Source organism: Anolis carolinensis, chromosome 4 (genome assembly GCF_035594765.1).
Source record: "Anolis carolinensis isolate JA03-04 chromosome 4, rAnoCar3.1.pri, whole genome shotgun sequence".
NCBI classification, from domain to species: domain Eukaryota; kingdom Metazoa; phylum Chordata; class Lepidosauria; order Squamata; family Dactyloidae; genus Anolis; species Anolis carolinensis.
This window is the reverse complement of record NC_085844.1, coordinates 92,542,530-92,560,604: the sequence shown is the minus strand read 5'-3', so window position 1 is coordinate 92,560,604 and position 18,075 is coordinate 92,542,530. Positions and strand designations below refer to the sequence as shown.

The window sequence follows — 18,075 nt, the reverse complement described above, 5'->3', positions numbered from 1 at the left end:
GGTGGAATACTACCATTGAGACTTTAGCAGTGACCAGAGTGTAACCATGTTTTTCAGAGATGTCTAACCTCATTCTAGCTGTTTTGTTCTTGTGATGCACTTCTTCACTCACCTTAAAAAAGAACCCACAGCACAATTTTTGGTCGTCTTCCAACTGTTCTTTGTCACTCTCGCCCTCTGATTTCTCCACGATCTCTTCTGATTTTTCAGGCGGCTTCAAATCTGTAAGGGAAACCTCTATGAGGTTAACTGTTTTAGGTGGAGGCACTAGCAATGATGATGGATCCAGCAGCTCTTCACTGGGAGTAAGGCGGACAATTTCCGTAATGGGTTGGGAGAGAACTTCTGAGACTGTAGATTCCAGGGGCTTGAGGAGCTGCTGCTGCTCTGGTTTTTGCTCATCAAGCTCTTCAGTTGCTTTTTCTCCACCTTCTCCTTTAGCTGTGTCTTCTTTGCCAGGAGCTTCTTCTGTTGTACTTTTGACCTCCTTTGACAGGTTACGTTCACCATCATCTCCAAAATAAACAAATGATCTAGTCTGAATGGATGCCTGACTTGGAGAAAATCTTCTCAGACGAGGAAGGCTGTCCACTGATCGTGGTGCAGTCAAAGTGCGATTCAAAGGGGTTAATTTCAGTTCATTTGGCCTTGGAGTCCTTTGCATTTTAACAGGGAGAGTTGAATTCTTCCTAGAAGATGCCTGTGGGGATTGGTGGGAAGGTCGAGGGGATTCCACAGAAAATGGGGCAATGGGTGCAGATGATCCAGTAAATTTCAATGATGGCTTGAGCTCCCTAATTTGTTTCTGAGGGGAAGGCTGAGGGGGTGAAATAACCCAGGCCTGTTGTTCCCGCATCTGCATGAGCATCTCTTGCTGAAGTGATAGGCGCTGCATTTCTTGCTGAAGGAAGTTCAGAGATGAATTGAGCTTCTCAATAGATTTTGTATACTCCAAAAAGTCTCCTTCATTTAAATTGTCTTCTGATGGACTTACCAGATGACATTGCTTTTCTGTATCCACTGTGGTATTGGGAGACTTTAGCCATTTAACATGAGGCTTTTCGCTGCTTGTTTTGATCATCTCTGCCATCTTGTTTAGATGTTCACCAGGTTTTGGGGTTTCTTTTTCTTTCAACTTAGTGCTGTCAGTAAACACTTTCTCATCCTCTGCTCCAGCTGCTTCTTCTCTGAATGGGGAAATCGTATCACTTTTCTTTTTCACGATGCTAAGGAATGCTGTCCTTCCCATTTTTTGCCTCTGCTTCGTGAACGCAGCCTCAACTTTCTTTTTCTGTGCTTCAATGGCTCGTCTCTTCTCTTCCAGCTTCATCTTCAATTGCACCATTTCAGAGGCCAGCAACTGTGTTGTATCTCTGCTCTGAGGGACAGGGGATTCCTCCGGTATTTGAGCCCACGAAACCATGTGAGGAATGTTCAGCTCAGAGCCCTCCGGGGTTGTTTTCTGAGAACTGCTACCGCTACTTCTACTATCTGTATGATTCAGCTTCTTAAATTTCTGTTCTGCAAAGCTGGTCATTTTTATTCCTGAACTTGAGGATGCGCTGCTACCCGCTTGTGATTTGGCACTGACCGAGCTTGGACAAGGACTCAGTAACTCCTTGTGGTTGCTGCCTCTGCCATCATATTCATGCAGAAATCGAGATGACTCCTCCATATCTGAGTCCAAACTGACGGTATAATCCCTCAAAGTTGAATCCTCATCCATAGTCTCTGGAATGTCTGAGGGGACATGGATTCCAGTATCCACTTCTGTATTGTCAGTCACAGGACTAAGGGCACCTTTAGTATCTGCAATGATGTCAGGACTAGTCTGATTGGATTTTAGATTTGAGTTTAGGATGCTCATCTCTGCATTGTGAAGGAAAAATCCATTCGTAATTTGTTCTGGCTGAGTAACACCGGAAGATTTTTCATTATCATGGATAATTTGCAATGCCTGCTCAATGCTTGGTGTCTCAATCTGATTGCCAAATTCATCAGTGACCAACCTATTTTGCAGTGCTCCATTTGGCAGGCAGTATGGATTAATTTGGTTAGCATTCCTCTGATTGCTATTGTCCTCTAGATGACTGTAAAATTCAACATCCTTTTCTTCTTCAATATCGTCACTTTCTTCCTCACCATTCACAGGCTTGAATGAGATGTTCTTTCTAATATGTCTTGGCATACGGTTCGCATTTTGCTCAAGACCTTCATTGCTGAGAGATCTAGTAATGCCTCTTTTTGGAGTTCTAATATGCATGCTGTCCTCTTTATCAAAGGAAATGTCAAATGAAACTCCATGCACTGAAGATCTAAAAGGGAATGAAAACAAAACAAAAACTGAGAAAACCTTTAAATCAATTCCCAATTGAAAAATTAAAATAAATTATAATTAATACCCAACATTTCCTGTTATAGCATAAATGACGGCTTCATATTCTAGTGACAAAGTGCTAACATGTGCTAAGGCAGTGGTTCTCAACCTGTGGGTCCCCAGATGCTTTGGCTCACAACTCCCAGAAATCCCAACCAGTTTACCAGCTGTTAGGATTTCTGGGAGTTGAAGGCCAAAACATCTAGGGACCCACAGGTTGAGAACCACTATGCTAAAACATAGGAAAAAACCAGCAATAAAGTGTCAATCCTATCTAAATGGTATGAATACTATTATCCAGTTAGTAAAAAATTAGATTTGATTCATTTTTTATCCATTTGAGGTTTCAGTGTATCTTTAAAAAGTTTCTACTTAGCCTCTTTTTGATGTTATTGAGAGCAAAGAGACAGGCAATCATCATTTTTTGTTCTTGCTCGGAATAGGCAAACACATTTACCTTCTTTCCTAAGAGTTCCTGAATGTCCATTGGTTGTTAATAAGATAAACTTCCCTGATGCAAAAAAAAAAAGGTTGCGGAAAAGGCTCCATAAACCACTGGACTCAGACTTAGCAAATACCTCAAATCTGTACAAATGATAATCTAACTGTTTAGACTTGTCAACTGACTATATTACAAGCAGAATCCAAAACAAATAATAGGCCCCCACTTCTTGTGACATTTGCAGGTATTTTGGTAATAACTTTTTCCTGTTCTCTCTGGGAAACTGTTAAAAAGAGCATGTAAACAAACAAGCAGGAAGATTTGTCCACAAGGGCACAGCTTCAAATGATAGAGAACCTTCATGCATCTGACCATCACATCTACAAATCAGATTATTCAAGCGTAATGGTGATGCTTACCTACATGATAGGAGTACATAAATAAATTCTGGATTTTCATGCAATCATGCATAAAATAGGTACTGTAAACCAGAGCTTCTTAAACAGTGGGTCCTGACCCCAAATGGGGGTCACATAAAGTTTGGCAACAGTAAAAGCCATTACACAAATCTGTTAGCAAGAACCTGCAGTGATTGCAGTGGATTCTGCAGAAAGGCTGTACTCCATAAAAAGGAAAAGAAGCCTTTTGTGGGTGTCCATGCATGTACATGTGTATATGTGTGTGCACATCTAAATGTAGTTTGTAAAAAAATAAATAAATAGGGGGCCCCTGGTGGCACAGTGTGTTAAACCGCTGAGCTGCTGAACTTGCAGACCGAAAGGTCCCAGGTTCAAATCCCGGGAGCGGAATGAGCGCCCGCTGTTAGTCCCAGCTCCTGCCAACCTAACAGTTCAAAAACATGCAAATGTGAGTAGATCAATAGGTACCACTCCGGCGGGAAGGTAAAAGCGCTCCATGCAGTCATGCTGGCCACATGACCTTGGAGGTGTCTACGGACAATGCCGGCTCTTCGGCTTAGAAATGGAGATGAGCACCAACCCCCAGAGTCAGTCACGACTGGACTTAATGTCAGGGGAAACCTTTACTTTACCTTTTGGTAAAAATGGTCCTCAACATGCCATACTCAAAGTGACAGCCTCAGAATCAGTTCTGGTTCAAAAGCTATTGACTACTAGTCTATGGCAAGTTTCCAGGAAAGAAAAACGGCACCCCTATTAAAACAGCTCCACTGGCTGCCGATAAGTTTCTGGTCCCAATTCAAAGTGCAGGTTATGACCAATAAAGCCCTAAATGGGTCCTGCCTATCTTTGGGACCACATATCTCCCTACGTGGTCCCAAGGACCACATATCTCCCTACGAGGAGCCTCCGGTGGCCTAGGGGATAAAAGCCTTGTGACTTATTTGTTGGGTTGGGTTGCTGACCTGAAGGCTGCCAGGTTCGAATCCCATCCAGGGAGAGCGCGGATGAGCTCCCTCTATCAGCTCCAGCTCCATGCAGGGACATGAGAGAAGCCTCCCACAAGGATGGTAAAACATCAAAACATCCAGGCATCCCCTGGGCAACGTCCTCATAGACGGCCAATTCTCTCACTCCAGAAGCAACTCAGGTTGCTCCTGACACATACACACACACACACACACACAAAATCTCCCTACGAACTGGTGTGGGCCCTAAGATCCTCCAGTGAGGCCCTTCTCTCACTCCCATCACCATCACAAGCATGGTTGGTTGGGACGAGGAAGAGGGCCTTCTCGGAGGTAGCCTCCCGACTTTGAAACACCCTTCCAAGGGAGTTTAGGCAAGCCCCCACACTGTCCTCCTTTCGTAGGGATTTGAAAACCTGGATGTTTCAGCTAGTATTTGAGAATGTCTAGTCCCTAGTTATAAATGCCCAGTCCCTAGGTTCTCTGATAATATTTTGTTATCTGCGCTTCATCCCATATCCCCGTCCTATGGTACGCTGCTTGCACTATCCCATGCCTGGCCTCTTTACAGTGTGGTCACACCCATTGTACTACTGGTTATTGGTTTTGCTGAACATGGTTTTGATTGAGTCCCAACTCTGCTGTTTTATATTGTTATGTTTTATTTTAATTGTGTTTTTATCTGGATTGTTATTTTTTTTTTACTATGTTCTTATTTTAATTGTGTTGTGCTTTAATGGATGTTTTGTATTTTTGTGTTGTGGGCATTTTGTCCCATATGTAAGCAATCCTGAGTCCCTTTGGGGAAGTGGTGGCGGGGTATAAGAATAAAATTGTTACCATTATTATTATTTTATTGCCACAAAGTCATAGTATGACACAGCAAACAAAATATATATGCTGGATTTATTATTATTATTATTATTATTATTATTATTATTATTATTATTATTATTATTGGATACTGGTCTCTGACCAAAAAATAATAATTCACAGCACTCTCACATATAGCACGCCCCTACAGCATTGTCTTTTTACCCATCCCAGTAAAATCAATCCTAGACCTAAAACAGTCTAGGGTAACTGAAAATGTGGCAAACTGCTTTCCTCTAGGGTGTAGGGAGCATTTTTAACAAAAATTAAAATTAAAATGGACATAAAATTGACTGACATTTAAACACAAAGATTCTTTTCACTCTAGAAATTCTTTTTGTCTGAAAGAGTTTTACAAGCCTGAAATCTCTGTGTTGTGCTTCTCCTCCATGTTGTCTGGCAAACCCCAGTAGTTCTAGTATACAAAAGTAAAAGGCGAAAGATTTATACAATCTGAAGAGAAACCAGAGTTTATTTGTTTGGCTTGGTACTTTGATATGGCCTAAGGGCTAATCAATAAAATGTTCTTCTAGTATACAAAAGTAATTTTGACAAGCTCTAGTTATCCCATGCATGTTGCATGTGAATTTTCAAGATATTCATATTATGATACAATCCTCTTGCAACACAGAGTAATATTAAGTGATGCATGCCTATTTTAAGGTAACACAGCCTGAACTGACAAGTGGCTTACCTTTTTTCCTTGGGCCATGTTCCTACGTATCCATCCATATAAGACATTGATGAAGATCTTCTAATGCTGCCTATCAGAAATCAACACAGGATGAAAGGTAATAATCAGTATTTCTTTCTTTTTTCCCTCTAATCATTTAAACCAAAGGAATTAGCTCGCTTTTTTCAACTAAGGTGGACGCATGTAGGATGTAGCTATTTGGCTACATTTCCTACAAAAAGAACAGTTTTACTTAGATAACATTTTGATAAAGCAAAAATAGATGATCGCTGCCATGAAATAAAGTTAGAACAGCAACCATTCTTCTACCAGTCATATTTGTGGGGATTTAACATTTGTGCACACAATATTCTAAAATAATATCCATAGCTAGAGATCTTGCTGTGTATTGCAAAAGAAAGAGTTCATCATATCATTTCTATCAAGGAAAAGGCTTTTAAATTTCAAGTGGGTAGGTGTTTCCTATTTCACTAGAAAAGTATCCTTTGGTAGCCACTTTGAATCTCCTTTCAGAGAGAAAAGGGATATACATGCAAATAACAGTAATTATCATTAACTTATTCCTCATCCCCAATCAACTACAGTGTCCTCCAGTGAATAGTGTTATGTTCTAGTTGGGAGAACCAAGTTCCAATAATTGCTTATACAAAGCTTGCTGGCTTATGCTTGGCTAGTTACTACCTTCAGCACTACCTAACTCAACGAGTTGATGCATGATTCATGGGCGGGAGACAGAAAAGGGATCGGGCTCCTTAGAATAACAAAACTGGCTATTTGTCAAGCCATGTCTAGCACCATATTAAAGTAATTTAGGACTCCATAAAAAGATCATGATTTGGGGTGTGTGTGTGTGAGAGAGAGAAAACTCCTTCCATAGAAAGCACAAGAGATACCCCTGGCTACAGCCAGATTTCAATATGCCAAACTTCCAATGTTTCTCCTTTACACTCATACCTGCAGCAGAGGAATAAGGCTGTTGGTGTCCATGGCTAGGAAGAATCTGATGGGATGGACCCTCCATGCTGAAAAACAACAAAGTGCAGACTTGAACACTTCTGTGAAAACATCATCAGATGACTTGGTTGGTGCAGTTAAAATAATTTTCAAGATTTCAAATCCAGTATTTTAATGTTAATGGAACTGTATCTTGTGAAAAGGCATTTAGTAATTCTGTATTAATACTGCAATACAATTATTTTTGCCCTCAGGGAAGCCATTCAATTGAATAACATTTCATAACTGTAAGTAGTTTGTCTCGGAACTATGAGAGGAGCTATTATTTGCATGAAGATATCATACTTCCTTAACTTATCACCTACATATACCATGAAAATGTAAAGGTTAAAAAACCATGACTGTTCATCATGCAATGGTTTAAAGTTCTGATTTCTATTTTGAAAGCATGCCTTGTTTCTAGCTGCAAAGCACTTGCTGTATATATTTGGGGATAGCAGGGTTAGGGTCAGCTAAGTGCATAGTTTATGTAAAGAAAAGAAATCATGGGGGGAAACAAAGTTCTTTTGATTCTCACAATGCTTGCTGGGCTTTTAAATAGGTTAAAGGGTTCTGTTAGAAATGCATGGTGGATGCATCCCAGACAAATGTTATGAGTGTCTTCTTTACTCCGATGATGTATAAAGACTAATTGACTTCCCAACTGAATAGAGTGACAGATACTTAAACAAGATATTTGATTCTGCAAAGCTTCAATAATTCCACGACTAAATCTATTTGTTGACTTAGTGATGAAATGGGACCAAACAGAATCATGTTATGAATGGTCTTTCTATTGTAGACAAAATCCCTTCACTCTTGTTTAAAAGACTATTGACTTGGAAGAAGGCATTCCAGTTAACCTATATTTCAATGCCTTTCTAATTAAATTGGGGAGGGCAGAAGATGGGTGGAGATTTATTGATAGATCTCTGAGGGCCCTTCCAGATAGGTCCTATATCCTTGGATCTGACCCCTGGTTTTCTGTTTATCCCAGATTATCTGGCAGTGTGGACTCATAAAATCTAGTCTAAAGCAGAAGACCTGGGATCAGATCCTGGGATAAAGGACCTGTCTGAATTATTTGCAGAAGATTAGCATATGTCTAACTTCCAATAGGGTAAGAAATCTCAAGTTAAAATTTAGTACTTTGAATCCTGAAGCCAACATGAATATATGCAAATTGTCTCACCATATGGCTAATTAGGTTCAACACGTAATTGCCATCTGGGTGTGGTTCTGGTAGATATTTACCTTTTATTGAAAAATGAAGCAGATTCTGTAAGTCTAAAGTTGACTTACCTTTCAGACTCCCCATCAAAGGGCCCAGAGCTTTAGGTAGGTGAGGCTAGCTCTCCAACCTATTCAATTCTTGTTAGCATATACTTTTTAATGTGATCTTGTCCTCCAACGCTTTGAAAGCAGGGTGTGTTGAAGGGGCCCTTTTAAAAGCTTTATGTAAAACTAATTCTATAAAATGAAAATGGCAACTGCAAAAATATCAGGTAGAAAATATATAAAATAAAATAATGACACAAATAATGTGTCAGAAGCAAATTGAGAATATACTACAAATTGCTTCTGGTGTGAGAGAACCGGCCACCTACAGAGATGTTGCCCAGGGGACGCCCGAATGTGTTACCAGTCTGTGGGAGGCTTTTCTTATGTCCTCGCATGAAAGAATATCAAATTTGTCAGTTAAGGAGAGAAAACGAAAGCAAACACATACTAATTGCTTTCTTAGCTACAACTTGCATGATAAATACATACACAGAAATTAATTTACCTTGCTGTCAGCTCAGAATCACGTGAAACATCAGGATAGTGTCTTCTATTGGCATTTGCATCAGAAAGGGAAGATGCTTGTTTTGTGGGTTCAGCTAAAACAAAAATGTTTATAATATATAAATTGTGGGAAAATAAATTAAACCCAAGCCACATGCAAGCCTTCAGCAACCAGAACAGTCATAGAAACATGGCTGTTTGAAAATACTACACTCATTGTACAATTTTGCATTGGCTACCAATATTCTTCCAGGTATGATCTGAAGAATATTTTTTACCTCCTTTATCTATTAAGTCCCTGGGCAGATAAGGTAGCTAGATATGGTGACTAGAAGGGAGAAGGCATTTTCAGTGGCACAGCTTTTTCAGCTGTGAAACCAGTCTGTGACATATCCTCCCCACCCATCTAGACTCTTTTGAGTGCCAAGTAGAAGATTTTTTTTTATTTTCTCAGGCATTTAAGAAAGTCTTTTGTATGCTTTATGTTATCACTGTGACTGCTTTATCCTGTTTTCTGATTCCTTCTCTTTTCAGATTTCTTCTCTTTAGCAGTCCACAAGATGTTCCACATAAAAAAAATAATTATAGCTGCCCAGGAAGTAATACACTGAGATAAAGCTACAGTATTTTAATATCATCCTATTAGCATAAAATGAAGCCCCTAAATAAATACCTTGGGGATGAACTACAACTCGAGGTTGCACAAATGAAGGTTTCACTACTTCAAACCACCAGAAGAGTTCTGCCATGAACACCAAATAATTGTTCTGTAAAAAAAGGACAAAAGTATTGTTAGGATTACATTGCAGCTTATATAGAAACGTTTGCTCTACTTAATCTGAGAACAAGTCAGATTGATACAACAACTATCACAGCAAACAGACACCTATCACAAGATCCAAATTATGTTTCAGAAAACACATCAAGGTATGGTTTACAGCAAAGGGGGACTTTTCCCACTGGCCAGAACCTCAGCAGTGCTGAAAACAAGTCTGAAAGGAATACAGGTACTCCCCAAGTTATGAACAAGATTCTGTGTATACTCAAGTATAAGCCAACCTGAATATAAGTGGAGGCACCTAATTTTACCACAAAAAACTGGGAAACCTTATTGACTTGTGTATAAGATGAGGGTGGGAAATACAGCAGTTACTGGTAAGTTTCAAAAATAAAAATAGATACCAATAAAATTACACTAATTGAGGCATCAGTAGGTTAAATGCTTTTGAATATTTACATAAAGCTGTAGTTTAAGATAATAAGACTTTAATAAGATAAGACTGTCCAACTCAATTACCTATATAGTTGAGTATAGGCCAACCCGAATATAAGCCGGCCAGGACCCTCACTCGAGTATAAGCCAAGGGGGGCTTTTTCAGCCCTAATAAGGGTTGAAAAGGTTGACTTATACTCGAGTATATATGGTAGGTTCTGTAGGTTTGTTTTTAAGTTGAATTTGTATGCAAGTTGGAACAGGTACATTTTTAAGTGTAACTCCAACGCTCTCTCTCTCTCGCTTTGAATTACACAGGGAAGGGTTTCTGTGATAATTGGATTTTGAAAAAAATTGCTTGTTGTGGAAACGAGGATTGGTGATAAAGCTTCAGCTGAGTCACTTTTCATCCATGATAACTCTTTCAGGAGTGAATTTCCCTTCAGAAGGGTAGATTTCTCTCACTTCCTGTTGTCTCAGCCCTATTCTTAACTAAGAGTCATTTGTAGTATTTTAGAGGATATATAGAATAAAAGGATAAAAAGAAGCTAAAAAGAGAAACACTTATTGCTGCCTGCAAGTATTTTGATAATAACCCTATAGTCATAGGTAAGGATGAAGCTACTTTAATGCAGCTTCTTCACATTCTTGAGTATCACAGACAGAAAGTACAACTGCCTCCATTTGATTTCCTGAAGCCTAAGGTACATCTGCTGAAGTCCAGCCACAACAGAATAAGCACTGAGAGTAAGTAAGAGTAGGTGTTGACATTGAGTTCAGAGACAGAGTTGGGAGACTGAATCCAGGGCCTGACTGCTCATAACAGGAGGCCATAGGTAGAAGAGACACAGCATTTAAATTCAGACCCTGTTTCTCATTTTAGAACTACAAAGACTCTACACTTTAAATCAGTATTTAGGGCTTATGAGTTCCATTTGGAGGTTGAATATAATGTCTGAGGGTACTGGCTGAAATACAAGAACAACATCTGATTCTATCAACTCCCATTCATAAAACAGATACATTGGATTTGACACCTCTATCTCACCACAAGATGGCAATAAAGGAAAAATTAAAGCATTTATTTTCAGGTTCCAGTAACCTTCTGCAGACATACACAGAAAACACTATGAAGCATAACTGTGAAACTGTTCCCCAACGTTTTACCATTTTATCTTTCTAAGCTTCTTTTAAGATATAAGCTCAAGACTCCTCAAGTTATCAGAAATGTCAAGAGGCAGACCGCACCTGGGTGATGTATATTCAGAGAAACACACTCTCACCTATGGCTCTGCATACACAACTCATCTCAACTTTCTACAATTATAATTTAGTACTATGGACAGCCTCTTTAGCAGGAATAATGGGAAGAGAAAGGGAAGTAAGTGTATCTTGTCAACAACAGCTGTCTTTGTCTTCTTTGGACATCCCTTTAATATGCTTGTTGCAGTTGACATTTGTTTTAAACCTGCAAAACCATTCTGAATACATAAAAACTAAATGTGATAACTTATTAAAAGTATTCTAACATTTGGAAGTATTAATACACACAGGCCAGATCCAGGTTATTTGTTTTAGAAATATAACAACTGCACCATGGATTGATAGACTCAGCATCAAATGTATAAGTTGTTGACCTGGTTCTTAATGAATATGATCTTGGGTATAATAAGCTAAGCTGCTCATGTAAATGCATTCTGCTTCTTTGTCCCTTCCTTTGTAATATGCTTGATTTCACTACAGAAGTTTTTAATTAAACATATCCACATTTGGAAACTATAGTTCCCAGTACAAATGAAACAGGAAACTATGGTTGGATGAAGACCTCCTGGCTAATCACATATTGCACAAAAGGGATAGGTAAGGGACTTCATGTATAGGAAAAACAGTGAAGGGAACACATATTGTAGTCCAAAAGTTATTAAGCTAAGATATGATCATCTGAATACCGTCATTGTCTGCCCACAGCTGAGAATAAGCTTCATGTTGTCATAGTGATCAAATACAAGCTGCAAATAGTACTGGAAGGCGGAAAACACTGGCATTGGTATTCAGCGCAACAGCAATAAATGGCTAAATAAAGGGCTAAAGAAACATTACACAGAACTGTTGCATGTAATAGAAGGCAGGATCCCCACCACGGTTCACATTAGAGATCTATATCCATCCAGTGTAATGCACTATTTGGTATATGTGTTATTACAACCACAAACCCCTCACATCACATGTCATACTGCTTTTGAAATTATGTTCAGTTTTAAAAATGAGTTGTAATGTGAGATTTGAATTCTATTGGAGAAAAACAAGTTTAAAGCACCTTCAGGCTCACAGAAGTAGTTTCACAGACGTTTCAGTCCTGGCCATGGTGTTTTTCTCTTCCATCCTCTGCTTCATTACTTATGCATAGTAAGTATTATTCATACATAATAGATTTACCATATTTCAGAACAACGTTAACACTAGGTGGCAAGCTTAAGACTTCTTGTTCCACTTTGGAAAGGGAGTTTGACCTTCATTTTTTCTTTACCCCACTTTCTTTTAATAGAGCAACCATTCACATATACTGACTAGCATTGCTGAGAGTAGCAATTCAGCAACTTCCATAGGACTGTACTTTGCACCTTACTTATGTGAATGGTTGCTTGGATAATAGCCCCCCTATTGTCCATCAAATTCAGTTATCCAAGATTAGGCCCGCCTGTTTAACTCAGTGAAGCAGGCTCTACTGTAATATCAACACACACATACGCGTGGTCACATTAATGGAATAAAGGTAGTAAAATCTACAGTGATCATTTTATTTTTTCATATAATAGATTAAGCACTGCACCATGTTCAAGGCTTCTATGCAGACTCTTGGTAAATATCATTGGGTGCAATGTGATCCAAGATCTTGGCAAATATTATTGGGTGCAATGTGATCCTATCCGGCTGGTTGTTTTCAGAGGGAGATGCTTGGAACTGAGGAGGTATCCCCTGGCATTTATGCTACAGTGTGCCACTGGACTTTATTTTGTCCTTAGCTTAAGTGAAGTTAATAGGAGACTTGACATCTTCTAATCACATTTCCTGTGAGACCATGGAAGTGCTTAAACTGCCTGAGTCTGTAAAATACTATATAATGGCCAAATAACTCGAGCAATGTTCAGTTCAGCCTTTCCTGGGTAGTACTTCATTCCCCATGAAACACGTTCAATCAACTTTCGGAGACTCAGTGTCATGATGTGCCTTGTTCGCACTCAAACACAGAGTTCTTGAATCAACGGCTACATCCACAATCTGAATGCCAGTAGTCAGTGTCCACTGTCTGAGGTCAAACAAGTCAGTAAGTAACAGTATAACTAATTGCAAAACAGAATACAAAGTACTTAAGTCCAACTCTGGTCCAGGGTTCACAAAGTCAATCACACAAGTTCTCAATAACACCATCCAGCAAGACATTGCCTCCAGCAACTAGACTGCAAACTTGAGTGTCTTTTATGCTAAGGCCACAGGTGTTGCTTGTGGATTACCTGTTTCTAAGATAACCTGACAAACCTGTGTAATTGAGTTTGCTCTCTCAAAACTGTACATGAAAAGGAGCAGTTAACTCTTCAGCAGCCTGCCCTGATGTGCTGGCTTCTATTTGCTCCTCATGCTGGGAGGTGGTGGCTACTGCTAAGGGTTCTTCAGCAGCAATTACACTCTGCTGCGCATGCTGTTGAAAGCTGTTGGTCTGCAGCTGCCAGAGCTGACCACGACACCCAGCTGTAATGTTAGAAAATATAAAGCCATTTCCCCTTTCAAGCAAAGAATATAGTTCTCATGTACCCCATTTACAAGAATTCCACTTTTAGGTGGCCCCTGGGGGCTCAAATCTACCTGTAAGAAAGGTACATAGTCCCTTGTCTAAAAGGGATATACCTCCCATTCCTACATACACTTTTTTTTAGTGTCAGGAGCAACCGGAGTTGCTTCTGGAGAGAATTGGCCATCTGCAAGGATGTTGCCCAGGGGATGCCCGGATGTTTTGATGTTTTTACCATCCTTGTTGGGAGGCTTCTCTCATGTCCCCGCATGGAGCTGGACCTGATAGAGGGAGCTCATCCGCGCTCTTCCCGGGTGGGATTCGAACCTGGCAGCCTTCAGGTCAGCAACCCAACCTTCAAGTCACAAGGCTTTTATCCCCTAGGCCACCGGAGGCTCCCCTACATGCACTAATACAGCAAATTTAATTTTTTATTCACTACCCTTGAGTCCCTATTCCCATCATTAAATTTGCTCTCCTACATGCACTAATACAGCAAATTTAATGATGGGAATAGGGACTCAAGGGTAGTGAAAAAAACAGAAGAGCACCTGCAACCAAGGACCACATTTCTGATACTCTGTCCAAAAAGATCAGGCCAATTTGGGGTTTTCTTAGGCCCCTTCTATACTGCCATATAATCTATCAAAGCAGATAATCCACATTATCTGCTTTGAACAGGATTATCTGAATCTACACTGCCATCACTGGATGTCCAGATGGCTTTCATGGTAACAGAGCACCTATCTTCAGGTGAGTCTATCTAACCTAAACAAGGTTAGATAGTTCAGCCATGTGTTGTACACAGTCAAGTCTGAAAACCTCAGCTGGTATAAAACTTACCAAAATGATAACAGACCAGGGCTATCTGAAGAGAATCTGCCACATCAGTTCTGAAGCAGTTACCTGGCTACTGCTTTGCTTCTGAGTACAATCAGAGCATCTCATTTTTAAACCTTTGAGCTCTGAATGGCTTCACGCCTGTGTAACTTGAAGGATTGACTTCTTCCACACAGATCTCGCTATAAAGATAAATCAGAGTAGGCTTTCTCCTGGTCCATGTGTGTTCAGATGATTTTTTTATTTGGCCATTTTATGGAGCCTCTGGTAGCACAGTGTGTTAAAGCGCTGAGCTGCTGAACTTGCAGACCAAAAGGTCCCAGGTTCAAATCCAGGGAGCGGACTGAGCGCCCGCTGTTAGCTCCAGCTTCTGCCAACCTAGCAGTTCGAAAACATGCAAATGTGAGTAGATCAATAGGTACCGCTCCGGCGGGAAGGTAAGGGCGTTCCATGCAGTCATGCCGGCCACATGACCTGGAGATGTCTATGGACAACGCCAGCTCTTCGGCTTAGAAATGGAGATGAGCACCAATCCCCATAGTCGGACACGACTGGACTTAACATCAGGGGAAACCTTTACCTTTACTATGGAGTGGGAAAACTGGACCACCTCTGTCCTCCCAACTCTGCCTTTTGGTGAAGAGCCTGAAGAGAGGAACCTGCTTTGTGCAAACTATCTCTCCTTCCAAGAGGTTGAACCCTTAACAATTAGGGTTGTATACTCCAGGTAGAAGTTACACATGCAGAGCAATCTCCCCTCTTCCATCTTGCAATTGCCATTGAATGAGTGCACATGCAACGTGGATATATGGCATCAACCTGTTTATGGAAGGCAATCCCTAAACCTAGCAAGGCCCAGAAGCAGAAATCCTCCAAAAACCAGGTAGAAAACTCCTAACTCCTTTTATTCCATATATGATTGGTTTAACTGTTGTTTAATTAAATTCAAGCTTTTTAGAGACTTTTGCCTAAGAGTAGATTAACAAATAACTACTGCAAATAGTGAAACCTCCATCATCCTCGACCAGTGAGGGCAATCAAGGAACACGGGGCATTCAAGTGGTCCTGGAGACAAAACAGAATGAAATTACTACTGATACTTTTTCTCCCATTAGACCTAGTCTTCTTTTCATGTTAATCTAGGAAGCCTTAAAAGTATGAAGAGGCATAAATATCTGAAGGTAGCAGAAAGGCAACTTTAGAAGTATAGGTTGAGTATCTCTTATCTGGAATTCTGAAATAGCCCAAAATCTAAAATTTGCTTCATGCACAAAATTAATTAAAATATTGTTTAAATTATCTCCAGGCTGTGTATATAAGGTGTATATGAAATATATATGCATTTTATGTTTAGATTTGGACCCCACCTTTAACATATCAAAGATACTCAACCTGTATAATGTGTATCTAGAGAGAATGGATGTGGGTTGTCAAAGTGCTTCTTCTTCTATAACGTTCATGAATCCCTAACCACAAGCAGCATAAGCTTTTGTGGACTACATGCCATGTAGTTCACGAATGCTTATGCTATAATAAAACTTGATAAATCTCTAAATTGCTGCAAAATGCTTTCTTGCTTTGCTGCAACAGACTAACATGGTTACCCTCCTGCACATATTTAAAGTGTTTCTGAGTTTGGCTCCTATATTTGTACTGTCAGATATAGATGCATGTCTCGAGGTGCCAACAGATTTTTCACTGCCTATTAAATAGAACCAGGAGGACTATCTGAAGAGACATGTATTTGAAAGAGAAACATGGGAAGCATGCCAAAAATGTGAAATTTCCTTCTGCAAACAAACATATTTGATTGGGCTGCCATAAATCAGTTTTATTTTTCAAAAGACAAATACTGTTTTGTTGACCCAAGCCTAGTGTGAAAGCAGCTGTAGCAGGAGCTATATATATTTAACTAGATGAACTGCTTTTAAGAACATATACCAGTGGTCTTATCTCACAGTAAGTGAGGCATGCGTTATTGTACCTGACTGCAGCTGAATTCTGGCTGACCGACTTTTGAGAAAAGTGCATTCAGACTGGAGCTCCTTCAACATGAATATTTTAGAAGATACATAGCAGATAGAGGAGGTCAGACTATTCTTCAGGGCTTAGTCACATGGATGATCCTTTGACCAGCCATGAATTTGTCAGAGAACTCCTAGAACAGCCTTAAGTAGGACAATATGTCACACAGAAGCAGTTAGAAAATGATCCAGTTTCTTCTTTACTGATTCCCTTTGAAAGCAATTAAATCTCAATGGCTAAACATGACCTACTTCACAGTGTGTAATAAAAAAACTGCAAATATCAGAAGAATTTACACACGTGAATATATAAATCTAATTAAAAACTGTGTGCAGACCTGCTTAAAGAATGAACTAAAGTTGCAAAAACAAGCAAAAACAGAGGATAGCATTATGCTCTTCCAGGTGTTTGACAGCCCTTGTTTGCAGGTCCAGACATATCAAGGTGGTGTGGGTGGGGGGAATGAAATTTAGTTATGCGTATTTATTTGTTTTACTTATATACCATGTTTTGTCTAATGAACAGAAGGCAGCACACACACAGTCCCTATTTCAAATTCACCTGCCCTGTGACATAGGTTAGAGTCATACCAAGAGACTGTGGATAGCAAGCACAAAAATACGTACAGAGATTCATGACTATGAAGGGATAAGAACTGAAGGGATAAACTCAAGTCATACTTCCACATTCCCAACATTTCACCTCTCTAGTAGGACCCCCCGGGTGCACAATGGGTTAAACCTTTGTGCCGGCAGGATTGCTGACCAACAGGTGGGCGATTCGAATCCGGGGAGAGCGCGGGTGAGCTCCTTCTGTCAGCTCCAGCTCCCCATGCGGGGACATGAGAGAAACCTCCCACAAGAATGGTAAAACATCAAACATCCGGGCATCTCCTGAGCAATGTCCTTGCAGACGGCCAATTCTTTCACACCAGAAGCAAGTTGCCATTTCTCTGACACAAAAAAACCCCCTCTCTGGTTGTGTTGCTGGGCTATGTCTGTTTTGGTTGGTCACAAAGTACACTTTTAAGAAAGTGTATTTGAAGAAACGTTTACCATTCCACTCAGAAAAGCCTACAATAAAATGACCTAGATGCTTATAAACTCTTTCTTGTGCTGTCAGAAACCCACCTTGGACACAGATTCTTACTTGGATGCCAGTTGCTGATTCCAGACTCACCAGGCAACTAAGTCTTGCACAGTTCTCACTTTTGTTTACTAATTTATGTCCAAATAGTTTTTTTAACTTTGCTCATTGAAAAAGGTACCATGGAGATTTTTTTAAAAAAAATATTTCTATGTACTTGTATGAGATTTTTTTTTTTTTGCCAGAGAAAGAGCAACATTTGGGAATATGGTATCTTGTTCATGATTCTGAGTTATTTTGGTTGACCTTAATGAAAGGAATATCATACTGCGGACTCCTCTTCCCCCAGCATAAGTAACAGCGACATGTAAGTTTGTGTTACTTTGCAGTTACCAGGTAATTCTGTGGGTCACTCGGATATGGGCAGGCCTGTCCAGCCCCCTAAGTTACCCTCAAAGCCCTTGACCCCTCTAACAACTTAAATTTTTTTCCAGGCAATTTGTTGTCCCCAAATTGCTTCAGACACCCTACATTTCACAAAAACATAGCAGTTTCCTTGTTTTAGTCTCTCCC

The 18,075-nt window shown here is 39.9% G+C and overlaps 1 protein-coding gene across 6 annotated transcripts in view; it reads right to left on the bottom strand.

The window, feature by feature from the left end:
• camsap2 (calmodulin regulated spectrin associated protein family member 2) overlaps nt 1-18,075 on the bottom strand; it is a 120,338-nt gene that overhangs the window by 15,002 nt on the left and 87,261 nt on the right. For all 6 annotated transcript variants that reach the window (XM_008115025.3, XM_008115028.3, XM_008115026.3 and 3 more), the window contains 5 exons: nt 9,225-9,318; nt 8,553-8,646; nt 6,728-6,795; nt 5,774-5,843; nt 113-2,315 (listed from right to left, as the gene is read on the bottom strand). In XM_008115025.3, the coding sequence (XP_008113232.2) occupies nt 113-2,315; nt 5,774-5,843; nt 6,728-6,795; nt 8,553-8,646; nt 9,225-9,318 (2,529 nt within the window). The remainder of the gene's footprint in view (nt 1-112; nt 2,316-5,773; nt 5,844-6,727; nt 6,796-8,552; nt 8,647-9,224; nt 9,319-18,075) is intronic.